Below are 26,287 nucleotides of genomic sequence, written 5' to 3' on the forward strand. Positions count from 1 at the left end.
TATATATATAATAATGATATAATATTATTATAATATAATCATATAATAGAATATAATAGAATGTAATATAATCTAATATATTATGTCTTATATTATTAATTGTATATTATAATATTATTATAGAAGCAGAGAAAAGGTCATGACTCATGACCTCTTCACAGAGGGGAAGAGTTTCTTGTCTTGTGCATGCTTATCGTCGTATAAAGCAATGAACCGTAGTTACTGAGACAGTTGAAGCCTGAAATTTTGGTTCATACATGTGACCTCTTTGAACTCGCATAAATAATGTAAAAATAATGTAGTATTTGGCAAGTCACAGCAGTAAGGACAAGGTGAAAAGAAAGCATGGAGTTCTGAAACATATGTGAATGTATAAAGTTGTTCTCAGTATGGGCATTTAAACTAGTTCAGTGAAATTGAATTATCATTTATCAACAACTTCCTACGGCAAAAATCGACTGCCGATGGGACACGAAACCGTAGAAATGGATGAGGAATGCTTGTGCAGGTGGAAAGGTAAACTGCATAGAACCAGCTGCTCATCTTTATTAGTCATTTGGGAGCATAGCAAGCAAAAAAAAAGATGCATAAGAATGAAGAAAGCTAGAAGTTGATAGGAGAACTTGGCAATACCGGTGGCAACAAAAGAAGCAGGGAATGAACCCAAACAAATGGTGTTTGTCTTTCTGTAATAGCAAGGTATAATGAACTAAAGGGCAAAAGAAATCAAAAAAAGAGTTACAAGATGAGGGATCCAAGAAAGGTACTCCATCACAGATGAACAACAAACAGCATTTGCACCAGGGAGATCAACAAAAGGTACCAACAACATAAATTGGAGAAGCAGAGTATTACTTTAATGTCTGTGATAAAGCTGAAGGTTTTTGCTATTAAAGTTGAGTGGTGAAGTGTGATAAAAAGAATTATGGACGAGCAGCAATGCAAGTTGACAAAAACAGCACAAATGATCATGAAACATCATTCTAACTAATTAAGTCTCAGATATTGTAAGTTTCTTTTAAAAAAAAAAAAACTAAAAGAAACAGCTCAATTTGTCATCTATCATTAAATCTATTCTGCCAATGCCTGATAGGTTGACTAAAATGAATGTTTTTTTTTTTTTTTGTAAAGGGGAGGCAGAAAGGAGCCACCCCGCTTTTATTGAAGATTAATCATATTTACAACAGAGATGAGTTATATTGTCAAGAGAGGAGAGGAACAGATACAAGAAAAAGAAGCTAAATGGTTCCAAACTAAGTGTCTGATTATCAGTAGAAGAAAGAACCTCATCCAGTCCAATAAGCAGAATCATTTATTGCCAGAATGTTCCATGCAATTTCACAAAAATTTTAACAAAAAAACATCAGAATCTAGAATGGCCACAAGCTTCAAATTTCAAAAAAACTTGAGAATGTCTTTGACATAAGAAACAACCGATTTTCCACCACCAATTTGCATACCATGTCGGTACCTCCTCTGTAGCATAATATAATACAATCTGCTGGAAGGCATAAGATGACAAATAGAAGCTGTAGCTGAAGGGGACAAAGTTGCAATTCTTCACTCATTGAAGAGGCTGATTGCGTTTCAGAACTGCATGATAGTTGAAGAGTAAGCATGACATAATATGCTCCAATCATATTTGATGTCCAAGAGAATATCTTATAGAAGATATAGCTGGCTGAAATCTCCATCATATGCAACCAATGGCAGAACCATACTGAAAAGGAAGAGCAGGATCCTCTGCTCGAGCAGTCTGAAATGAGAGCATTCCCTGGCACAAAAAAAAAAAGAAAAAATCCAGCTGATATAGTTCAAACTGTATTAGTCATCCACAAGCTTAGAGACAACATTCTGCACTTTGGACCAAATTCTTCCTAACTCCATCTGCGTAATAGGATCGCATAACACCGCCCAGTCATTGAAAATTCTAAGTCCCTCTGCAGTAATCGAGGCAATTGAAGATCTTTTATTTAGAAAAAATCAAGAGTTCTACTCCTTCTAGCAAGTCCAACATATAGTAGCAATCAACATGAGAATGACAGGCTGAACATATTTTGTAAAATGGTTCAACCTCCAATCAATGCATAGATTTTCAAAGTTTAGTTGAGAATGAAGTACCCCAAGAGACAAACAAATGGTCTTCCATATAGTAGAAAAGAACTTACAGGTGCAAAAGAGATGATCAACAGTCTCATTTGTATCATGGCACAAAACACAACCGTCAAGATTCTTACCTAATTTTTTTCCAAGGTTGTCTCTAGTATTAAGCTTCTTTTTCCAACACAACCATATAAAACAATTGATTTTAAGTGGTATTGAAAGCTTCCACAATGAGTTAGCAAATCTACATTTGATACCCTTGGTGTTCAAGAAGTGGTAAAGTGATTTTGTGGAGAAGGATCCATTGCTACTCAATTTCCAACATATTTGATCTTCTACCTGATAAAGAGTGACTGAAACCAAGAGAGACGAAAGATTAACGAACTGGGTTTTGGCTTCCAAGAAGATAGAGGATGGTCTCCTAAGCTTCCAAGACATAGAATGTGGGTTATAGTGATCGGCAATAGTGCCATTTTTTCTCCTATTAAGATTATATAAAGCGGAAAATAGGAATTGGAGGGGTGCATCACAAACCCAAGGATCTTTCCAAAATAGTGTATTATGTCCATTGCCAATTTTGAACTGAATTCTATTCCAAAAGGCAGAAAAGAGCATTAATAACGTCACGCCATAGATTAGAACATCTTCTAATAGGTTTCCAACTCATAGATAATTTGACTTTTCTAGGGTATGCAAATTGTACTTACTTTTTCCTGATTCCTGGGTCATTTGAAAAATACCTCCATCCCCATTTTGATAATAGGGACATATTAAATTCAGCCAGATCCTTGACTCCCAAACCTCCATCCTTCTTTTGAAGACAAACTGTACTCCAATTAACCTTACATGATACTCCATGACACCTTGAAGAGCTTGACCATAAAAAAGATCTTCGATATTGATCAATCCTCTTGATCACCCATGCCGGAAGCTTATAAATTGACATATAATAGATAGGGAGAGAGGAGAGTACAGAGTTGATTAATGTTAACCTTCCATCAAAAGATAAGAATTTGATTTTTCATGTTGCTAGTCTAGCTTCAACTCTTCGAATCAAGACCATCCAATTAGCTTTAGTAGGTTTACCCCCACTTAGAGGAAGCCCAAGGTACTTGTTTGGAAGAGATGTACAACTACAATTTAGCCAACCTGCACATGTTATTACATCTATGTTATACTGTCCAATAGCTGAGATGGAGCTTTTATGATAGTTAATAGCAAGCCCATACCATTTCAAAACAGTAGATAATAATCTTTAAAACAGCCATATACTCCTTTCTAGCACGAGTGAACACCAGAGTGTCGCCTGCATAAATGTGAATGAGAAGCCAAATCCATCTCTTCCCTTTGTGCCCTCACTAAAGAAATGGTCCTTCTAGATCCTTGTGTCTCGATCTCTTTCCTCTAAACTGTGTATAATAGGGAAAGAAAGCAAACTCAAAATTGACTGATCCTTTAGCTGTCCATCTCAATAATCAATGAGACCACAACATCAAATCAATTATGCGCGCATCATGAATTAAATGAAAGTAATGTTAATTTTAGACCGTTTGAATAAAGAGACTTCAGCATATCCTTCCAACTTGGTTTGTTATGGAAATTATATTATAAAAGAACAATGCTAAAAGATCTCTCATTATGCGCGCATGAATAATTCTCATACCATGCGGCAAGAATAATTGGAACAACTTACAAAAACGATTACCAACACAAAATTTGGTTGATTGTAAAGCTGCCAAATCAGCAATTATGGGTTTATCGAACATTTCATGTATGCATAATAGGCATCCATAGACATTTTGCATACGATCGAAGAACAATGCCCACCTTAAAAGTTACCACTGGTTAGATGGTGCAATTCATTCTTTAATAAGTTGTAAAATACATTAGATCTTCATCACAACATCTAACTTCCATGGCTGAGAGCTTCTTGCTCATTAAAAATTCGTTCAAAATGATAAATAAGTAGCACTTGACCAAGATAAGATAGTTTTTTAAACTACCAACCTATCAAGTTGGAGGCTGAGCTATGATAGCTCATTCCTTGTGTTTGAGGGGCGAGAAGAGTAAGCCAGAACTTTTGAATCAGATGCTAGAGGGAATAATCAATCTATCACGCAGAAAAAAATCAATGTCTTGAAATCCACGGATGCTGCTTCCTATCTTTAGCGAGAGGGTCGACCTCGATTCCAATATCCCAAATTCCATCGCGCGTGGGCTGTGGACTCCACACCCCTTCCAACCTCTCTTTAGCCCTCACGATGGAATGGAATCGGACCCTGTTCTCCACCTCACTTTTCCTTCCTTTTTTTTTCCAATGGACGCATACCTCACTTTCTTTTTTCCAATGGATTGGATCTTCTTTTAATTCTATATCTGAAACACCAGACCACCTTCTCCAAAAAGAAGCTAGGCTACGGCTACCAACTAAAATACACACATTCCACTGAACTAGATTTTTGCTGCAACCAAAATAAAAGCTGTAATTTAACATCTAAAATTACAGGTAAGAGGTTACCACCAATTAAAATAAAGCCAACTAGTCTTCCAAGTTTCATATTTGTCCCCTCTATGATCCAATTATTCAGGTAAGACGTTACCACCAATTCAACCAAGTTCATAAATACTGATAGGTCATGTCATAAATCTTTAAGACTCACAGTTGATTGTGTCTTTACCATGAGGGAATGGTATATATTGTGCTTTCAAGAAACCTTTCAATGGTATTCTGTGATAGTCTGTTTTAAATTTAACATCTATCTTTGGGTTTCTGAAATAGCCTATAAAATATTGCCAAGTGTTTCAGGATATGGTCATATCTTTAGAAATCTTGTATTGGATATGGAAAATTGATACAGAACTGCTTTAAGTAATGACAGATCTCTAATTCCGAAGCAAAGGCATATATTCCAGTCAAGATCAATGGATATAATCCTGCTAATTCTTTTCACGGATGAGAAGGATTCTTTCAACTTTGTCAATTTCTATTTTAATATTTTATTCTTTTGGATGACGATGGGGTGACATCATATGCCATAACGAGCACAGTTTAAAGAAATGCAATGATAAGAACTCGGATGTAGCCTTATTAATATATAAACCTGTTGCAAGCAAGATATTCTCCATCGGCCCCAAATGTAGTAATCTTGAGATGAGGGGCAGGTTTTGTGCAGAATCTTATACTCATGCCAAGAGAATCATATCAATTCAAGAAATAAAAAAATTCTTGATATCCATGATGACTAGTTGGTCTTATTACTGGTGGAGCAGAGTATTGGTCTCTTGTACTTTTCTATCCTATTATTTGTTAATGATGTCTCAATCTATAAAAGCATTGTCCATGTCTTCACCAGGAAATACTTACAGATGAAAAACAAGAGTAATCAAGGACCACCTTCTCTAATCCATTGTAGACAAAGAGGTTGCTGAAGTATGTGGGGGCATTCTAATCCTATCTAGTGATTTGAGGGAATTTATGCATTGAACGATCTGGGAAATCAAGTATCTTCCCATCCGAGATATACAAAATGAGTAAGTTTCAAGCAAGAAATCTGAAACAAACAAAAATAGCAAAGCATAAGACTTCCTCACCTTAACATTGTGTGGAGCAAAAGATTTCATTGCTTGTGTGATAAAACGAACTAATCACCTGCAGATTGTAATAACCTATCTATAAAAGAAGAAGACAGCTACTAATGCAACCACATTGATGAATGAAACATATAAGGAGGACTAGGTCCCCAGCATGACAAAATTGAAAATCATTCGACGCTACCACGGTAGTAATCAATAATCATATGATAGATACTGGCAAATTGATAGTCTAGCAAGGAGTTAGAGGTTGTGAAAGATTAGTCACTGCCATACACCTTTGTGTAGGCCCCAACTTTACTCCTCATTCCTGCTTGAGCCATGGCAAGGAACTTGTGCGCATAAACCATAGCAGTACACATGCATTTCCAACCTTTTTATTCATGTAATTATGCTGATATCGACAAGCCAACCGGTCTTTAGACCAACAGCTCTGAAGTATGAAAGTACACGTAATATCTTTTTTATTTTCATTTTGCCCTCTTTGCTTAAAACCCAGTACAAATTTTGGCATCAGAGTGTCTGCGGCGTTCCAATGGATAGCCTCTAAGTTCTCCATCTCCTTTTCTTTCTTGATATTTGAATAAGTACCAAACTTGACAGAGGAGACAAAAGAGAATTGGATGCTCATTCCATATTCCATTCCTTGCTTTCAAGCAATCTCAAGGAAGCATCATTAACAGCATAGTTGTTTTTTTTTTAAAAAAAAGATGGATCCAATTCTGCTTCTGGATGCACCCAGTCAAACAGAATTTTCAAACTTCTATCATCGACTAATACCTATATTCCTCCATCGACTCTATCTGCTGAACTCCGAGTCTGTACCGACTGCAATTACTTGAATCCAAAAGCATCACAAACCAACAACCAAACGTGTCCCATCAAGTCGCAAAGCAAACAAGGTTTCCACGTGAGATGTACCCTAGAGCTTAGTTTAACATGAAGTTCAGGAATCTGGGAGCTTTGCAAGGTGTGAAGACATTACATGACAGACCTCTATGTCAGAAAATTCTCCTCAGGAGCATAAGGTTCCTTCTTTTCCTTACAGGGACCAACGTAATGGAAAGAATTGATTTTTATCGATTTATTCCTTTACACACATTACAAGTGAAAGCTGTTCTGCAAAGAGTTGCTAGTGCAGAATAAAAGTGGAAGTGTTGGCCTGAGAATTGACAACCAAGTTGAAGAACAGGGTCCACAGATAGTAAAAGCCAGAAGGACAAGATCCCTTTTCGAGTTGCTGTGAAGATTGGACGGGGCTGTGTTTTGTTCAAATGATTCCAGATTTTTCCAGATTCTCCCCAAAACTTCCTTATAAGGAGAGCCTTGGAGGCAGATCTCACCATCATGAGGAGATATAGAAGTTGAAGTTCCTTTTCTGAACAACAGAAGCATTAAGGATGTAAGGTATGCATGCATCAGCTTTCCAGAAATAGTCAGCTGACAAACTCCAAGCAAATCAGGTTGTCAGAGATATGCAGGTCCAAATGGATAATAGAACCTGAAAGGCAAAAGGAAAGAGAGGTAAGAAGCCAAAACTAAAGCAAGTTTGTTGTTATTTGAGCAGAGATGGTCTGCCTTCTTTCTTGATGATCTCAACCTGATGTCATTTTATAAGCAGAAGATGTATCATCATCATCTTGAAGGTCACAGCAACCTCCTTGCTTCTAGAACAACCTTTCCTCCAAAGAAGCATTTGTTTTTGCAAGGCGGAAGTGTTCCTGGAGAGTCAGGACTGGTTCTCTCAACTGATGCCAAACCTAGATTGAAATGGACACCCGAGCTCCATGAACGTTTCGTAGAGGCAGTCCATCAACTTGGTGGAGCAGATAGTGAGTATATGTAGAAAGAGAATTTCAGAAGAAATAATGCAAACATAGTCTACTGTAAACACAAACGGACCCTGTCCTGCCAGCTAATTTATTATCATTGTCTCCTGCAGAGGCTACCCCAAAAACAATCATGAGGCTGATGGGCATTCCAGGACTAACTTTATATCACCTAAAAAGCCATCTGCAGGTGCTAATAGACTTTTTGATTCTTGTTAGCTGTTTGCACTGGACTTATTATTTTTTGATTGACATTTGCCTTGGATTTGTTGATTCTTGTTTGATGTTCATATTACGAGGACTAAGTTTATTTTTTGGAGTTACAGAAATACAGGCTTAGTAAAAACCTCCAATCTCAAGCTAATACTGGAACCACCAAAAATGGTAGGTCAGCATCCTAGAGCTTTCCTTGGATTTTCCAAAGTAGAAGAAACAATTTGACAAGAGATTTCTTGTATGGTAGTCGTAGGTTGTACGCTTGCAGCAAATAGGACAGGTGAAGGTAATGGATCACTCATGAGCAATACTACTGCAGCATCCCAGACAAACAAGTAAGAGACAGAAAATACTCTAGAATGTTGTTAATCAATGAAAACCTTCAACTAATAGTTTGTCAATTTCAGAACCATGCTGATAAGTGAAGCACTTCAGATGCAAATTGAAGTGCAGAGGCGGCTGCACGAACAACTTGAGGTAAGAGCAAGAAATCATAGTTCCATTACTAATTAATAAAAAAATAAGAAAGTCTGTAATGTCTCCTTTGGAATAACATATTCTAGATTTTTTTTCAAAAAAAAAAAATCAACATAAAATCTCCTAAGACATCAAACTAAAATTAAAAGACGAGCTTCATTGTTGACAGGCACCCAAGATTCTCTTCTAGAAACAGACTCAAACTGGATCTTCATTTTCATTAGAAAAGGCATGCTTGTTTTTGAAAAATCAATCCAAGGATTTGAAGTTTTCTGTGAACTGCTTGTCCTGATGTAACAGATAGTACAATGTCTGGCCTTGTCATGGAGAAGTATATATGTAAGAGAAATGTTAGAGAGAGAAAGGGCTAGAGATAAGAGAGAGATACAGAGATAATTTGCAATTGGCTTCACTTTCCTATCACCATATTCCATGTAAACTATTTTGTGCTTTTTTTTTGAGAGGAAACTATTTTTTGCTCTTTAAAATGCACTTGCCAAATCATTAAACACCTGTTATAATGAAACTATTTTTGGGTTATCAATTCAAAAACCATGTTGGGTTCAGGAACAATAGTGGAAGACTGCCATACACCACTATTAGAACTTTTTTGCCATCCAAATAGAGAGATATGATAATTGGTGTTTAGCTGTTGCTTTATTCCTGACTCCATATCTTGACTGAAACTTATTTTGGATTTATATAGGTGCAAAGACACTTGCAGCTCCGGATAGAGGCACAGGGACAGTATTTACAGTCAGTGCTAGAAAAGGCCCAAGAGACTCTTGGAAAGCAAAATTTGGGTTCTACAGGGCTGGAAGCAGCCAAAGTGCAATTATCAGAATTGGTCTCTAAAGTCTCACATGAATGTCTTAATACTGCATTTCCGGGTTTGGAAGAAATTTCCGGCCTGCATCCCCTGCAAGCTCATGCTGCTCAATTTACTGATTGTTCGGTAGATAGTTGCTTGACCTCATGTGAAGGATCACAAAAGGAACAAGAAACAAATTATGTTGGTGTGGGATTGAGTACCTATCCTGGCAATTCACCCCTATGCCTGCAACAATTCAGAGCAGATACTGAGCTTGAACGGGCTCAACCTGCATGGCATGCAGATTTTAATGCGCAGAAGACATTTTCTCCATTCATTGTACGAGATTCAGAAGGGACTGTTTTCCCTGCCCAGAGGGGCTCTAGAACCCTATCAATTAACATGAAGGCTCAAAGAGAGAAAGTAGACAGCAGCACTGATTCTGAGGCACGACGAAAAGAAAGAGACAGCAAAGATACTTTTCTTGAAGCAAGCAGAAAGAGACCTGCAGTCCTACAAGAGAGGGGAAAGGAGCCAAATGAGTTTGGCCTGTCAAGTATGACAACCCAACTGGATCTAAATGCCCATGAAGAGAATGATGGTCTTCCAAATTCCAAACAGTTTGATTTAAATGGCTTCAGTTGGAGCTGAAATATGGCATGAAAGCAACTCATGGCAGAGAGAGATGAACCGAAGGGATAATGCGAAGTTCATTTTTACAGACTCTTACATATACCATACGTATTGCAGCTGCAAGTTCTATCTTATCATCCATCACAGTTAGCCAAAAATAAGTGATGGATATGGGGATGAAAGTTGATTCACAAAACGTATTTCCCAGGCAGCAGCCTGAGGGTGCATTACGAATGAGTATGAGAGAGATTGTCCGAGATAACATTATGTTCTCTGAGGTTTGTCAATGGTATCATTGGAATGTCTTACTAAGCACCATGACTAAATGTTTTACCTCTTGTAGGTTATTAAAAAATAAACAGTGAATTCATATTTACAGCACTACTCTAAAATTACTGCAATAATAAAAAATAAAGATCTTCTCACTATATAGCGTACAAGAAACTCGGTTTCTGTAATGCAGTCATCAAAGTGTCATTGACTAGGCTAGTAGAACCACTGAAAATTTTCAATATTTGTAGTTGGTCAAATAAAAAATTATATACAGATGCATCTCAAAAAGTGCCCTAACACTAATCTTAGAATTCATATTCACATCATCAATTTCAGAACGGTTGCTACACCAAAGACAAGGTACCTACTGATTAAATAGCAGAGAAAAATATTGAATCTGAAGATAGCATACAGCTTTAATAGTACCAGTAAAAATCAGATAAGCATGGCAGAGTTGGCAGTTAGGAGGTAGACTATACATGCCCATACTGCATTTTCACTACATTTTGTCAGCAATAAGGGGTTAAATGCTCTCAAAGGGTACACACGAGTTTCTTTCTTTAAAGGATGAAGCATGGCATCTCTAGAAATATTCTTACAGCCTTGCTTTTAGAATTATACTCATTACAAACTAAAGCAATAATCACAGGGTACGATATATATTAAGACCGTTAAAGTACAGGCAATTGAAACAAATGTTCCTGTTCCTATCCTAGCACAACTTCCTAAAACATTTAAACCAACGCTAGACATAATTCTAGACCTAATGACACCAACACAAATACAAAATAACACAAGCAAGTTAAAGTAACCATAATGCTTACTGCTGGATGATACCTTATACAACACTGGTCAGCTGTAATCCAGATGCCACTATCTTCCATGAAATGGATCCAACACAGTTAAAATAATCCCATTTGAGTTTTCAACCTGTAGGTTTGGTTGCGCAGGTCAATCTTTTCTACTGCATTATGTATCTCTGATGTTGTTATAATTATTTTCATTTTTTATCCATCATAATCTTTCACCATAACAACAAAATAGCACTAACAGTATTCACATCTGAACAAAGAAATACAGCATACAAGAATGCGACACCATCAAACAAAAATTCCCAAAATCATGAAGAAGATTATTGAGCAATTCAGTGTGCGCAGATTAACAAAATAACTCAAGAAATTGGCCAAAATTATTTCCCTTTCTAAAAATAACAAAATCTTACAATAGATTAGAAACTTTGAGATTGAAGATTGATCATCACTATTTGGCATCTATTTGTCATGAATTTCATGCTATTGAATGTAAAATGGAAAGTCCAACCTACATTTGAACCAAAATGGCATGCATATAGATGTTGTCTTGATGAAAATGAAAAAAAATAAAGACATTTTTGATGCAATCATGATATTTTGTAACTCTTCAATGGAGTTACAAACATAGTTGTACATCAATATCCCACCTAAATTTATTATTCTTTTTCTATATGCAGTTTATTTAAATTAAACAGGTATCACTCAATTCCCTTGAATCATTCAGACTTAGATGTCATACAGAGCTGATTTATGTCCTGTATCTTCCTATCTGAGTGCTACTGTTTCTTCATTTTAAAAAATTCATTTAAAAATAATCAACAAACTCTAATTTTAATAAAAATTACATAAAACATAATTACAGGGTACAAGCACAATCTAATTAATGGAAAAAAGAAAATTATAGAAAAGTTTGACTGAAAACAAAAAGATTAAGAAAAGAACTTATCTAACCTATAAGGTAACATATCCATTTCCCTTGGCACCTTTCACATATCACTGCATGGTAACCATGGGCAAACACATTTTCGACTATCAGCCTTCAAAACCACGCTCTTTTAGTTGTATTGTTGGATATGAGGGACTGTACAATGAATCATGTATAGTTCTAGTGTGCATGCACATAAACTGAATATACAACGATTCGCTCTCATATTACATGGGAGAGGAAAGACCAGTAGCAACTGAAAGAAAAGCGGCAATATAGTTTCACTGCATTATTGCAATACTCCAAATCTTGCTCTTTAATTACATTATCAAAATTGAGATTCATCTCCCTAGCTTTTAGTAATACATTCAAGCTTTCTTACCGAGGGATTGCACATCCATCATTGGAATGCCATCACCTTATTGCCTCCTACATGGTAATGCCATATACTGTCAAGTGTCAATCAATTGCTGAAGTCTGCAGAACTTGTCATGAACAATTGCTTGAACACTTCCTAGATTGTGGTCTTGCTCGGACAAACCCCAGCAGACTCCTTGAGAGAAAGAGTTGCAGCTAAATCAGGACTTATTGGTGACATGACTGTAACAGCAATATATGCTGGAAATTTTGAAGGTTTTATAATGGCAGAATCTGCCTCACATGATATATGTATGTATACACACACACACACACACACACACACACACACACATAATATTCAGAAAATGAGCAAGAAAAAGAATAAAAGGGAAATTGAGCAGTGAGTTCATGCAAAAAGAATAAACACAAATTTATTCCTCATGTTTAAAAACATTTAAAAGGTCTTGCCATACCACTCAAATGAAAATGGAACTCAGCAGAATGCTAATGTCCAATCCACAAAAGAGCACAAGCCGAAACTCTTTCAGTGCCCCCAAAATTGAGAATTATCAATATCCACCAGAAAGACGAGCTAATCTACTTCAGCAAGATGCCACTTTTATCCTAGATGATGATCAATTACAAAAACTGAAAAGTTAAAAGAAAGATCATAACCAAAGATGAGGTCAGCTTGATTCTTCAGCAATAGACAGCAATAGCTAGTATCTGCGATATCAAGTCAGAAATATGCTAGCTTGTGAACTAATATTAAGATCAAATTAATCCAAAGGGAAGTGCAAGAAGGATCCAAGACTACCAGCATGTAACAATTCTCAGGACATATTGAAGCCACTAATTCAAATTCAACATGAAGGAAATCAGGAATATGGGTGATAAACGACTGGCATATTGTTATTATAATCCAATGTTTACAGCTTATTACTATGAAAGAACCAAATATCGGTAAGCAAGAAATATAAGCTGGCTACTTCTTAATTCTACGAACTTTCTTAGGCCCCCAAACCTCCATTCTGCCCTCCGGGCATCCACAAGGTGCGCGAAGGATAAGAACAGTACGGCCATTTGTCGGGGCCATCTTCTTGAGCGCAGCTTCCAATTCCTTGCGATCCTCTCCTAGATCCAGCGGGCGAGCCCCCAACACCTCCTCCAGCACAGGCGGCAAGCACTTCACACACTTCTCGGACTCGAGCTGGATGTCGAATTCAGCTGCCTTGCGGAGACCTTTGCAGTAAGGATTCCCGCATTTCCTCGGCCTGACGAAAATCTCCCACACGGCGAGCGCAGTGACGGACATCAGAACGAATGCGGCAACGGCAGCGGCAGCATACCCGACCGGGGCATCGTAAATGGCATCGCCGATGAGGTCATAGGTTGCAGGGAGAAGCTCGGAGGCTTCATGGAAGATGAACTTGAAGCACGGGAGGGTGAGAACACCGAGGGCGCCGAGAACCAGGAGCAGCATCACGACGTCGATGACAGCGAAAAGCGAGTGCTCGCAGAACGGATGGGACAGTGGGCTCAAGGACTTGCTCCCCTTCGTGAGAGAGTGGTTTTGGTTGCTGGAGTTCGCCGCCGCCATGATCCGGTGCTGCTGGTAAGCTCTGCAGAACTCGATCAGGCTCCGACAATCAACCATTGCTGGCGAATCAATCGATCAAAATACGGCTGCGTTGCGGTGTCATGCACAAAGACTGATTCGTCACAAAGAAAAACCCTAAAATTTATAACTTTTTTGAGCTCTTTGCGGCAACTAGATAGCAGAAGAAGTCGAATGAAACAGTTCTGATTTCCCCAAATCAAAACAAACCGCTGTTCCGATAATTCCAAGAACAGACTAGGAATTCGAAATCACTCTCATACATTAATCTCACGTACCGATTGCCGCGATCCGACCGACATCCACCGGGAAGCTCGTTAAGAAAAGGGAGACTTTCTAGAAACGATAGCGGGACCGAACCTGATGGGATGGGATTCTCTAATGCGAGATTTCCTCCATTCGACCTTCTTCCTCCTATCTCGGCTTACTTAGAGGCTGCGACCGGGGGAATACGTCCTAAGTCTCGACGCAATTCGATTTGACGTCTGCGGAAAAAGAAGCAGGTCGTGGATTCTCCAGGCAGAGAAAGATATAGAGAAAGAGATTGATACGGTAGCGTAATAAAAAAAAAAGATTGCGGCATATACCGCGGGATGCGAAGGGAAGATGGTGAATCTTTCAATTCCACATTTCCACGTCATCTGGTGCTGTAGTTGGAAATGGCCGAATATGGTCAAAAAAACGTCGTCTCCAAGAGAACTAAGTTTTTGTTTTTTTTTTTACTTCTTGTTAACGGAACCTTAGGATTGCCTGACTTTGTATGGTTGACGGTGGGAATCTATCACCGTAGATTTTTGAAATCGACCAGTTAGATACGGAAGCAAGAGAATTGACAAATGCGTCTCTATTAGATTGTCATTTTATGATCTAGTGTGTTAGCTAGAAATTTTATATTATATCTTGTGTTACTGGTTTTGGTGGTTCTACGATTCTTACTCCATGGCTTGGATATGAAGCAAGTTGCAGTAATGTAAGGCGGTGATACAATGGTCAAAATGAAGATTGGGAAGTGATTGATCATGGAGTGACATCAAATTGTGGACTGAGAATTGATTTGCACCTAAATTCTATCGTTTCGTATTAAAATTGTCATGCATAACTTTATAAAGTCTAAGGAAGGATATTTGTGTCAACCTTTTCGATGAATTGCAAATCACAAAATTGACATTTAGGGCCTCACAGTCAATTGAATCCTTGCTTTTTTGTTACAAAAAAAACAAAAAAAGGTGGTTTAGATCAGGAACTCAAAAGAGTATGTTTGAAAAATTACTTAAAAGGAGGAATTAGAGGAATTTCATACTTTCTTATGAAAATTTTGAATCTAGCATTAACAGAATCTTCTAGACACCATCCAACATCCTCTTGCATCGCAATTTGAAGCTCTAGACCTTTAGGACACTAAACTCTCTGGTTAGGCGCCAACCGTTAAATGGAAGGTTCGTTTTATATGAATGGTATAATGGCAGCTCTATTAAGGTGTTGAGAATTTCTTTTTTCTTTATAATAAATATGTTGTCCGGTTTCTAACCTACCGTAGGCCTCTAGATTATGCAATCTATAACAACACTATTAGTTGGTGGGTGAAAATAGTTTAGAAAAGGCATAAGATTGATCTCTCCAAACTTTAGTTCATGACCGAAATCAAAATTAAAATAAATTAGAATGAAAATTGAAACCATATTTTTTAATATATTTGATTCTTGATCGAAATTAAAATGACAATAAAATTTGACTACTAGAAAAGAGCCGAAAATAAATTTCAAGAAATTAAGACATTTTTCCATTCTCCTCCAAAATTGAAATCAGACTTCTTATTCCAAAGCCTAACTCTCTAGAACGTAGCATGCCCTGGGATTTTTATTGCTGCACATAATAGAGGAGCATCATATGAGAGGCCTCTCCTTCACTAAAATCACACACACGAAGAACTCAAAGAAGAAAAGATGGAGACATTTGTGGCATTGCTGCTAATTAATCTAACCCAAAGGGAGGTCATAGATCAACCACGTCAAAGGGGGGAGAGAGAGAGAAGACAACTTCCAAAGTCCAAACCTCCGTCTGTGTCCGCACACCAGAAACCAGAAAGGACCATGCGTAGGTCACGAACCTAAATATTAAACCCTCTCCACACAAACCAAGCCATCACCTACTCAGTACTTTCTACCAGATTTCAGCTCATGCTCATAACTTCGAATGGAATGACGTGTTAAATTCATTTGACCAGCCGAGAAGATGTCGCTAATACGGGTTGGAGTCCCCTACTGAAGATATTAGCTCAACAAATGAAGGTGTCAATCCAACAAAATCTTCACGAGCAAGATAATTGCCTTGACCTTTTTGAGCAAAATAAAATATAGAAAAACAGGGGTTGGGGTAATGAAACAACAATATCACTCTCGTCCTCGAGATTAGAACAGATGCTTGTAATAGGTGTAATAAACTAGTACGGATCAACCATCATGCTCCAATCAAATGAGGCAGGTGTTTGGAGGAACAATGCAACCACGAATGTGTTATAAATTTTCAAAAACTCTAACTTGATACTTAGGTAGAATATCCTAATCATCAGTCACCAGGAACAGCTCTCACCCATTTAAAATGATTAGGAAAAAGGGGCAGACTCGGGCTCATATCTTTGAGACACTTCCATCTTCCGGGCGGGAGAAACCAACAGTAAGAGAGCAAGACCACATCCCCCTAGATAAGATGATGCAGGCAAGCCTTTTCTAGTTCTCTTCTTCATCAAACTTGATCCTCTTCGGTGCTGGTTGAACGACACCAACCTGTGATACACAAAAATAAAAAGGAAAAGCAAATCGTAAGAGTGTACCTCTACCTCGTAGGGCAAAGAAATAGCATCCAACATTGAAAACATCATATCGGGCAAACATGTAGTCTGGCCTCCATAAAATGCTACCTTTCAGCTATATCATAATAGTCTTACTTGACTCAAGTTTTATTACAGTCACTGTCCAAACCGGTAAGCTGGAATGCATTTAAACAGGAAACAAAATGCTAGTGTTAAATTAAACTCGGTCCATTTGGAAAACCAGGCTTCTTGTCTGCCAATCATGTATAAGCTTAACTTTTAAGGGGACACAGGCAGGCACTGTGTGCGCTCCAAGCTTCAGCTTGTGAAATCCACAGTAAGAAGTCGGGAATGAACTCATTGTGACTAGAGTCACTTGCCCATTTACATTTGCTGATTCAAATGTTGATAGCAGGTTTCCAGTTAAGATGACTGGTAATGGTATGCTATTTATGCCAAAACTCTCATTAAACTTTCCATGATTAAGACTAACGACAACCAATCTGGCATAGAAACAGCATTTACCTGCTGGTTGCCTAATGTCTCATGATGTTTAACTTTGTTCGAAAATGAATAAAATTTTTCAACTTATTCAGAACTCAAAAAGAAATAGCAAAAAATATGGAATATTTTACTTACAAAATCTGGGCATTCATAATCAATACCAGCAGCCTTTATCCGCTTACGCCGCTTCTCATCTCGTTTTAAAATTCCATGCACCATCCGCTGGTGTTCTTCCATGGTTCTTTCCTGAACATCAGTCATGAATGATAATACAATCACAACACAACTGAGCAGTTAGTCCCATAGTCTAAAAGATTTAATATTACCTTGTTATGCCGTTTCCGTGCAATTGCTTTCCAATCCAATGGTTTGAATATTCGGTTTACTCCTTTCCACCTATAATGAAAATTTGGAAGAAAAAGAAAACTATAACTAACATAGAAACCACAAACAAAAGGTTGTGAGAATGTACAAAAGGCAGTGATATGACCGAAGTATTTATTTTCAGATGATTAAGGCATGTCTTATTTCATTTTTACCACCATCAACTAAACAAGACAATTGTATGTGCCATCAGTTCATACGATACATAAAATATCATATGCATCAAATTTATTATCACTCGTACCATAAGTAGAGTCTTATATGGGCGCTATCACAAGTACAGTCTTATATGGTGCCCATAGAAGCATAGAGGTTATACAAGCACATTTTCCAAGGATCTTCAAGTTTTTTGAAAGTATAAAAAAAAAACAAGTTAACTATGAACAGAAAATCTTTGAACAAGTACTAATTTCAAAATGAGTGAGGGAGACAAGATTTAAACTTGGGAAGAAAACTGATTCTTTTAGGCACACTGCATGGTAAGTTCCACTCAGAAAATCCTTGCAACAATATAAATTCCAGGCATCATGAGGTAGAACTCAAGAGTGCATATCAGTATTCCTCATGTTACCAGAAACAATTCTAAGCATCAGTCTCTCTGACAAGTTTATAATTACTACATAAAAAGTGTTTCAGCACTTATAAATCTCACAGATTTTCTTTTCTTATTCCTATGAACTGCAAATCTGTTGGCATCAATTAATAATAAGATTGCATTAATATTACTACAAAGTTCCACAAAATTCAATTTCAAGGTCATTCAGGCCAAAACAATACAATTATATCTGGTTCTAAATGACACTTGTCATAGATCAATTTCAAATAATAGCTTACAGTTTTGGATGAACACGCTCTGGTGGAATAAGACTGAGTTGGAGATTGTGCTCAAATAGTAGGTAATTGTTCATCTCATCAGCCACAACCTTGGCCACCTGCAAGTTACAGCACATATCATGTTAACACTAAAACAATATCTTTTATTGAAGACAGCATAAGAATCTGCTAGAACAAAGATTCTTACCTCGGGGTTTTCAAATTCAAGAAATCCATAGTGTCTTGATTTTCCTGTCTAGAAAATATGAAAAGAAGTAGAGAAATATCAGCACCAGTTATATATAAGGTAAACTGCTCAATTAAATATACATATATATAAGAAAATGGCTTAACAGTCAGAAGGCATAATTTGGATTTTCTACATAGGCTTAAGTACGTTTGTCAGGTGCAGGCATGCAATTAAGTATCAGAGCTTTCCAATATCTAAGAATCACAGTTGTCAAATAACCTAGGTGATCCCTCCTCCAGCCTACGCGATTAGGTGACTGCCTAGGAAATAGAATTTATACAAAATTTACAAAATAATATACCTTTATATATTTGAATTATTAATCAAGACATGCTTTTTGCTAATAAACAATCCATATTTGGGTTATATGCACGAGTTCTACTAAAAATTAATATTTCCAATATCACAATTTTATTGTTGTCCTAAAATTATAAACAATATACAGAAGCATACCAATCATATAAATGCACAAGATTATTATTAACAAGAGTGTATTACTAATATGAATAGTAGTAGCACTAGTTATTGCACTATATTAAAGTTGTACACTGTAAGGATATCTATCACATACAAATCCAGGATAAGTTCCTAAGTTGAGCAGAAAACTTATGATGCTTAAATAGAACCCAATGATTGAATAAAAACCCATTAAAGATGTAAGCAAGAATCTCTTAAACATACGAAAAATAACTGAACTAAATCAAGCAATGAATTAGAAAGAAAATTAGAAAAAAAATGAAATAAAAGCATAAAAATGTAATACATATATCTAAGGTCCGCAATCTCAGTACCAAAAACGTTATCAATTTGGTGTCTTACGATATGGTACCAAGACATCTTTTTTCTTACTTTTTATCATGATACTGCTCGAAATGGGGCGATACGGGCTGGTGCTGAGTGGAACGAGGTAGTTCTACTCAGTGGAGTAGTTCCCATGCCAAACCAGCAAACCAACCCGGTCTTGCACCAATTTGGTATGGTATGCTTTGAACCGGGTAGTTCGGGTCAGTTTTGCAGTCTTTGACTATAACAATATGGTAACAATATGGTGGTGTGCCAGTAAGATCATTGTGGAGAGTACCATGGAGAACAAGTAGAGGGAGTCCTTTGAAAGCCTGTATGAGAGTATCCTTTGGTCCCCCAAAGCCAATGGTAAAAGAAAGAAAGAAAGCAAAAAAAAAAAAAGCTTCTTGTTTTGGAGAGCTTCAGACCAACCATTCTCCTTGGGTTTAACAATATCAACATCAAGAAGTGGAAAATGAAAGAGAAATGGAGAGGAAGCAGAGAAAAAGCGGAGAGATAGAGTGAGAGAGTGAGAGAATTATTGACAATAGAAAGGGAGAAGGAGAGAGAGTACTCTCCATCAACCATGAATCAGCATACAAGACTGCCAACCATTGTGAAGGTCAGTTTGAGAGTGGAAAAACTTCGGATGAGAGGAGAGAAGGATCTAATGGATCAATCACCTTTGTTCTTTGTTTTTGTTTTCCCTTTCCCTTATCCAGTTTGACCCTATCCAGTCCCAAGTCAGCTGACTCAGGTTTGGCTTGCCACTATAGTGGATGGGTTGGTCGACGTGATTGCCAAGCAAAATTGGGCAGCGCAGGCGACGCCCACTCACCCAGCTGAGTGTCCAAAACATTATGCGACCGCCTATATAGTGGATAGTTCAGGCTGGCCTTACCTAGGCAATCTAGGCCTAGTCAGGTGCCTAGGCACCCTGCTAGGTGCCTAGGTGGGCGCCCATAACAACTATTCTAAGAATATCTTTTCTACAGACCAGTACCCAAGTGCAATAGACATGTTCAAAATGGCTTAGAGGCAGAAATCATAGTTTGGACATTCTGACATTGCAAACCTTGTCTTGGTCTTTTGTACAAGGATTTAAGTACATGTGTCAGGTGCAGGCATGCAATTAAGCGTCAGACCTTTCCAATATCTAACGATATCTTTCTACAATCCAGTATCCAAGTGCGATATCAATTAAGCAACACATAGCTACTTAAGCAGCTACATAAGCATTTAAGTGACCATTTTAAGTATCATCTACATATGCCTATGAACGAACAAAACCATCAACATTCACATCCACGGATTTGTGCCTCCCAGGGCCAGGTGAGCATGCTCATGTGGCTTAACATTTGACCAATATCACAACAAAAAAAAGGTACCTTCCTGTTGCGTGCAATCCTTAATCTCTTGATTTTCCCAAATTGCTGAAAGAATCCTGAAAGGATAACAACTGTCAATATCCCATTCAAAAAGATCTCGGTTTTCTTGCTTGTTTCCCTGCAGCGCAAAATATAAGTACCTTCCATTTGCTCCTCGTAGAATCCATGAGGTATGTGACCAATATATAACACCGTCCCAGTTTCTTTCACGGGTTCTTCTGGCTCAGAAATTTTCCTCCCCGGACCGCCTTCTAAAGGCTGTAAATAAGGGCATCATAAATAACAGAGAAGCTTAGAAAAGAACATTACTCATGAGTTTGAAGCATACCAAGAAGTCAGAAGATTCATTGGCGCGCCCAGAGATGGATAGCTGAGAAGAATTCTTCCTCAGCTTCTTTTTCAAAGCCTTCTTCGCCTTTGCACCCATCCCACTACGCTTTTAAAAAAAATCACAAAGGTTTGATCAACTATGTGGAAAAAAAGAATTTTTTTTTTTTGGCAGAATTCCAAATAGATTATAATAAGGACAAGAGAATAAATTTGGAGAAACCAGTGGAAGTCAAGCAGATACAAACTAATGAATTGACAAATAAATATAGAAAGAACAATGAAAATCTCGACCGCGATGTGCAGAAACACATGTAGAAAATAAAAAAAAAATTCCAATAAGACATCGAATTGCTAGTAAAGAAAAGAAATTTTGTTAATAAGCGACGTAAAAAAGGAGACGAAGAAAGATCACTGGATAAGTACCGCCGTCTGATTTCGATTGCAACGAGAGCGCGATTGGGTGAGAGAAGAGAGGCCTAGGGTTTATAGCTAGGGTTTTCTCCCTTATTTCGATGAAACGGCAGTGGGTTTTCTCTCACACCCTCCAAGCGGCGGAAGGAAATCCCGGAGGGCCGACTAGACCCGAGCATACATGGGTCGGGCCGGGCCGGGCCAGACTTGGGCTGATATCAACGAAATTGTCCTAGGCCCGAGCCCTGAAGGGCTAATAGTGTCCGGCACCCGACGGCCCGAACGGACCGGGGTCCAAGCCCGTGAAACTGACAGAGCGGATCTGCGCCTCCGTTGCGTTGACAGAGACAGAGGAGCACCGGCGGCGGCCAGCTGGGTGAGGCGCAGAGAGAGAGAGGAGGAGCGGCAGCGGCGGCGGCGGCGGCGGCGGCGGCGGCGGCGGCGGCGGCGGCGGCGGCTGGCTGGGTGAGGCGCCGAGAGAGCGAAAAGAGAGAGGACGAGGAGGAGGCGGCGTCCGGCTCGGGGAGGGACGCAGAGATGGAATCTATCCGTGTTACTCTAATGACAAGATTTGGAATTATTGCATGACAGCCTTCAGGATGCAAGTCTCCTGCACAACTTGACAGATGGAGAGTCTAACGGTCATTTCAAAGGCACACAAACGGGATATCAAGACTGGAGGTGGAGGCATTTTAGCTGACCTAACTTAGGTTTGTTTATCAAAAAAGTGGCTTAGGTTTGTTAAAAATCCAATCAATGAAGGTTGTACGTCTGCTTATAGAAGTATCCCATCTCACCGGGCCAACAATATCTCTGTGACAAATTTATTGGGTCCCCAAGATTTGCCAACAGCTCCTTCCAAAATTAAATTCCATCCATGGCCATGGATGCTACTGAGTTATCTCCTCTTGGATTTTATATATATTTGATTTCGATACGCAACGAGACTATAATTGCCTTTAAAAAGAAGTTAATAGCAAGAATCCTCTGGCAAATAAAATGAGTTGAGTTGACTACAGTCCTATCTTTTCTTTTATATTTCTGTTAAAAGAAACGACTTATTCCTTAGCAAATGCTTCAACTTTGGATTAATGTAGTTTTGGTTCAAGATGGATTCAGCTCCCAGATGAACCATTCCTGCCTAAATTGAGTTCGGTTTGAATCATGTTGGCATGTCCGCGCCCAAAGTTAATGACCTATTAATCTTCTACAATGAAAGCTCAGGGTTGATTACGTTCAAGAAGGCTCTCTTTTTCTCTCTTTTTTTTTATCATGTAAAATTTTTTGAGAGAATTTTTATGCAAAGTAATGGTTAAATGGTCTGGCTTGTCCTGCAGTACTCCTTTGAAATATGAAAGAACTCCTGAGATTCCCATTTATGCGACCTCAAACCTAATATGAAAGCTTTTCTTTACAACTGGTCTTACAGACTTTCATAGTACGTCCATGTCCTGCCCAAAGCACTAGCTCACAAAATGTTCTTGCATGGTTAAGAGCAGGTTTTAAGAAGTATATGCACGTCGGAAGACTACTCTTTGAACAACAGAGCCAACCCCATGTAATAGAGAGAGGCTTGCCCCTGAGGCTGAGCTATCTGTGGCATCACTCAGCTCTCCAGTAATCTCCTTCCAATGTTGTTGCACTGAACTCTCTCTCTCTCCTTTGAACTACAACATGACACCTACTAATTATTTCCATACTCCTCTGAACTCTTAAAATCCTTGTACTACTTGATTGATTTTAAGACGAAGGATGATGGAGAAAGCTGCAGCGGCGATCATCATGAACCCATCCTAACTTGGAAACCTTTAGGTCCTTACACTTAACAAGAGCAGGAACACTGCTAAAAATGCTTTCCCATTGTAAACACCATGACAGTTCATAAAAGCCTCTGTAGATTTTTCTCAAAGAATAAATGCTATTGCAGAAGTTTAGATAGTGTGAATATCAGTTTTAGTAGCTTTATAATCATCGACACTCATAGAGGCACATGTTTATGCATGCAGGCATAGAGAGAGAGAGAGAGAGAGAGAGAGAGAGTCAACTGGATGCTTGCCTACTCTGATCGAAGTCAATACATTAATACAGAAGCTAGTCTCAATTGTACATAAAACCATGAAGCCCAGAGTCACTGAAACTATGAGCACTAAACATTGCCATAGTCTTCAAGCTATGATCACTACTGGCCTAATTTACAACAGAAGGATAATCTATTGAGGCTCTAGGATTTAGGGCCCTGCAGGAATCCTAGGATCATGGCTTCTGTTTGGTCCAGATTCACGGTAGTCATTTAATTCAATGTCCATCCTTCCATTCATAAATGCCCCCTTCTTCTCCACAAGTGTTCCTCTGGTGGTCATCTGTACCAAGAAACGTTGACCATAAGTATGCAAGTGAGAAGTAGAAGCAGGAATTTATACAGTTAACTAATCTTTTTTTAATATTTTAAAAAAATCATAGCCTAGCTAGGATGAGCCTGATGGAAGACTAATATTTTTAGACAGGCTTGTTTAATGCTAAGATTTGGCTAATAGTCAACAAGTTACGACAACACAAGCCCGTGACATGCAGCAAGATTCCAATCTTCATCTTCTCTTCCTGCGAAGGGCTCTTGCCTTTACCTATTCTTAACAGAGATATTAGAGCTAATAAATCGAATAACAATTAATACACCGCTAAGATATTGTTAGATACAGGCAAGAATACTGCCATCCTCAACAAATGAGGAAGTGAGAAGCCCTTCTTCAACCAGATCCGTGCGTGCGTGCATGTGTTTGTGTGTCTCTGAGAGAGAGAGAGAGAGAGAGAGAGAGAGAGAACCTGGTCTGCAGCCTTTACTGTGACCGCTCCTTGGTTCCTTAATGCAAGGCTTCCTGCAAAGCAAACCCATAGAAGAGATTATCAGTTTGATTCTCAGATGAAATAACAATAAAACATATCACCGGCGCAGGGTAATAGAACCCAATTGGTTTTTTTTTTTTTCCTCGTCGAAAAGACAAGAAGAAGACATAAGAATCCAGGAAGAAGAACAGTACTAGATAGAGGTACTGCATCCAGAGGAAGAAGGCATGACAAGAGCAACAACAGTGTTAAGAAGTGAATCAAAGGCTTTTTCTGATTCATTTTGTGCAAGAAATTTCTTTCCTCCTGAGCCAGACTGATATTATATTGAGAAGAGCCTTTGCTTCTTGTGTCAAGCGTGGTTGCTGGTGGTGTTGGTATTTATATAGTGCAAAACGGCAAGGGCCACACCTTGTGGTCAACTTCTCCTTTATTTTACTCGGTGAGTGTGCTCAGATCTTTCTAACTTTCCGTAATACCTTTTTTTTTTCCTTTTATGCTGCCGCAACGAGGACCTCTCCCAGTGCATACTCCAAAGATATTATTTAAATTTTTTTTAATACTATACAAGTATTTAAGATTTATTCAATACATAATTGATATAAAACTAAATACATACTTATATAGATCCTCATATATTTTTTCGTTTAAATTCTGACGTCCTTGTAGGCTAAGAATCCAAATCCATTCAAATCTAATCACAAATACCACGATCGATCCATGGTCAGTCCTTACGAACCCATGTTGTAGTATCCTTTAGTCCATATAGGCAATGGATCCAATCCGCTCTAATATCATTTATTACAATCCAAGATCTCATTTAAAAAAAAATATTCAGAAGGTGTTATTTAAATTCTTTGATCCTATATAATTAAATATCCAAAATCTATCCAATATATAGTCGATGAAAAACTAGGCACACGCCTGCACAGATCCCAATATTTGTATTTTCTCCTCCTTTCTCTTCCTCTCTGTCTGCGGGCTGATCACAAACATCATTCAAATCTGGCATTATGCTTCAAAATCCAGCCCATCAATCATTAAAGCTACTCTCCAGTGCAGCAATAGAGTGATACTGAATTTCTTCTTTTCACTGGTACCGTACCCACTCAAGAGCAGCACCAATATGCATGTCACTGATGTTGAATGTTGAAGTTGAAGTTGCTGTGTGATGCACTAAAAGAAAACTTGGAGAAAAAGGTCAATAAAAGTATCAAGCACTTTGGTAGTGCTTTATATGGCCGCTTGCTCTAATTTCTTCCTTTTGGGATCCATGTAAATGTTTAAAAGGTTCGAGTTCATAAGCTCTAGAACTTTCAAGTTCATCCTACATTATTCTCATAAAATGAATGCAACAGACAGTTCTAGCCTTAGCTTTTGAACGAGGAGTAGGTGTGGATACTCTAGGAAGATGGTATCAGAATGAGATTTTAAAGATATTCTGATCGAGGTGCGCTGACCTAATAGAAGATTCCAGTCGCTAACGTGTTAGTTTCTTAAACCTAATTTCTTTTGGTAGTGTAAGTTCTCAAGTTTTGGCAGGTGTTAGCTCCATGAACCACTAGTGAGTCTTGATTGGACTGCATCCAATAGCAACCTACCATTAGATCATTTTTAAGCTCCTTCCAACAGAGTAATAGCTAAATTTTGTGCTATTGTTACTTTCTGAGATATCCACTTGAGAACTTACAAATTCATTTGAAGGAGGAGGGTTTAAGCCAGAAAAATGATGAAACAGCACTGAAAGTTATTGAAGATTAATTGGCAAGAATATTCAATGCCAAGTTTTTGCGTGCATCACACAGCATTGGTGCCCATAAAACTAATGACAAGATCTTCATGAGGTGGCAAATTAAAAGCTTTCAATCCTAACTCTGGCTAACAACACCATCACTAAAACACCTCCATTCTGTGGACAGAAAACGTTATGAACATTTAAAGGAAAGATTTACTGAAACAAATTTTCTTTTCGAAAAAATTAGAATTACTGAAGCAACAGACTGTCTTGGAGTCTCTCATCTCCTTCATGGACATAAGGCTACAACAAAATCATGCAGGCCTTAATCTGTAGACAAATATCTGGTTGCATTATTTTGCTTCTTATTGCATTCTGGTTTCATTCTCAA

General features: G+C 38.1%; 3 protein-coding genes and 1 long non-coding RNA gene across 8 annotated transcripts; 1 reads left to right on the forward strand and 3 right to left on the reverse strand.

Moving 5' to 3' along the window:
- Positions 1-6,656: 6,656 nt before the first annotated feature.
- On the reverse strand, positions 6,657-7,628 carry LOC113462339. The gene is made up of 2 exons (XR_003384521.2): positions 7,295-7,628; positions 6,657-7,195 (listed from the first exon to the last, which is right to left on the reverse strand). It is a non-coding gene; the product is annotated as an uncharacterized LOC113462339 (long non-coding RNA).
- Positions 7,054-10,039, forward strand: LOC103701054 (myb-related protein 2-like). 2 transcript variants are annotated; one of them, XM_008782998.4, is made up of 7 exons: positions 7,054-7,218; positions 7,316-7,526; positions 7,637-7,713; positions 7,850-7,907; positions 7,987-8,074; positions 8,147-8,216; positions 8,923-10,039. In XM_008782998.4, exons 1-7 carry the CDS (start codon positions 7,108-7,110, stop codon positions 9,676-9,678), a joined length of 1,371 nt encoding a protein of 456 aa, XP_008781220.3. In that variant the 5' UTR covers positions 7,054-7,107; the 3' UTR covers positions 9,679-10,039. The 2 variants fall into 2 exon arrangements, with proteins under 2 accessions (XP_008781220.3, XP_008781221.3); XM_008782999.4 differs by having other exon boundaries at positions 7,993-8,074.
- Positions 10,040-12,854: 2,815 nt separating this feature from the next.
- Positions 12,855-15,806, reverse strand: LOC103701055 (uncharacterized protein At5g19025-like). The gene is made up of 2 exons (XM_039124414.1): positions 13,927-15,806; positions 12,855-13,716 (listed from the first exon to the last, which is right to left on the reverse strand). The coding sequence occupies exon 2, from the start codon at positions 13,685-13,687 to the stop codon at positions 13,016-13,018; it is 672 nt and encodes a 223-aa protein (XP_038980342.1). The 5' UTR covers positions 13,688-13,716; positions 13,927-15,806; the 3' UTR covers positions 12,855-13,015.
- A 170-nt stretch (positions 15,807-15,976) lies between these two features.
- Positions 15,977-21,490, reverse strand: LOC103701056 (MKI67 FHA domain-interacting nucleolar phosphoprotein-like). 4 transcript variants are annotated; one of them, XM_008783003.3, is made up of 9 exons: positions 21,333-21,489; positions 20,908-21,010; positions 20,720-20,837; positions 20,580-20,635; positions 18,367-18,414; positions 18,180-18,277; positions 17,288-17,357; positions 17,097-17,207; positions 15,977-16,431 (listed from the first exon to the last, which is right to left on the reverse strand). In XM_008783003.3, exons 2-9 carry the CDS (start codon positions 21,004-21,006, stop codon positions 16,375-16,377), a joined length of 657 nt encoding a protein of 218 aa, XP_008781225.1. In that variant the 5' UTR covers positions 21,007-21,010; positions 21,333-21,489; the 3' UTR covers positions 15,977-16,374. The 4 variants fall into 4 exon arrangements, with proteins under 4 accessions (XP_008781225.1, XP_008781226.1, XP_008781223.1 ...); XM_008783004.4 differs by having other exon boundaries at positions 20,908-21,015; positions 21,333-21,471; XM_008783001.3 differs by having other exon boundaries at positions 20,580-20,837; positions 21,333-21,490.
- Between the last annotated feature and the right edge of the window lie 4,797 nt (positions 21,491-26,287).

Source organism: Phoenix dactylifera, chromosome 3 (assembly GCF_009389715.1).
Source record: "Phoenix dactylifera cultivar Barhee BC4 chromosome 3, palm_55x_up_171113_PBpolish2nd_filt_p, whole genome shotgun sequence".
NCBI classification, from domain to species: domain Eukaryota; kingdom Viridiplantae; phylum Streptophyta; class Magnoliopsida; order Arecales; family Arecaceae; genus Phoenix; species Phoenix dactylifera.

Bases quoted from the DNA above. Each gene is read 5' to 3' on its own strand.
- LOC103701054 (XM_008782998.4), top strand. From the start codon at position 7,108: ATGCATCAGCTTTCCAGAAATAGTCAGCTGACAAACTCCAAGCAAATC. The intron at 7,219-7,315 runs GTAAGAAGCCAA...TTTTATAAGCAG, and splicing joins AAAGGCAAAAGGAAAGAGAG to AAGATGTATCATCATCATCT. The intron at 8,075-8,146 runs GTAAGAGACAGA...TGTCAATTTCAG, and splicing joins GCAGCATCCCAGACAAACAA to AACCATGCTGATAAGTGAAG.
- LOC103701055 (XM_039124414.1), bottom strand. From the start codon at position 13,687: ATGGTTGATTGTCGGAGCCTGATCGAGTTCTGCAGAGCTTACCAGCAG.
- LOC103701056 (XM_008783001.3), bottom strand. From the start codon at position 21,006: ATGGGTGCAAAGGCGAAGAAGGCTTTGAAAAAGAAGCTGAGGAAGAAT. The intron at 20,838-20,907 runs GTATGCTTCAAA...CCTTATTTACAG, and splicing joins ATGAATCTTCTGACTTCTTG to CCTTTAGAAGGCGGTCCGGG. The intron at 18,278-18,366 runs GTAAGAATCTTT...TGTAACTTGCAG, and splicing joins TTGAATTTGAAAACCCCGAG to GTGGCCAAGGTTGTGGCTGA.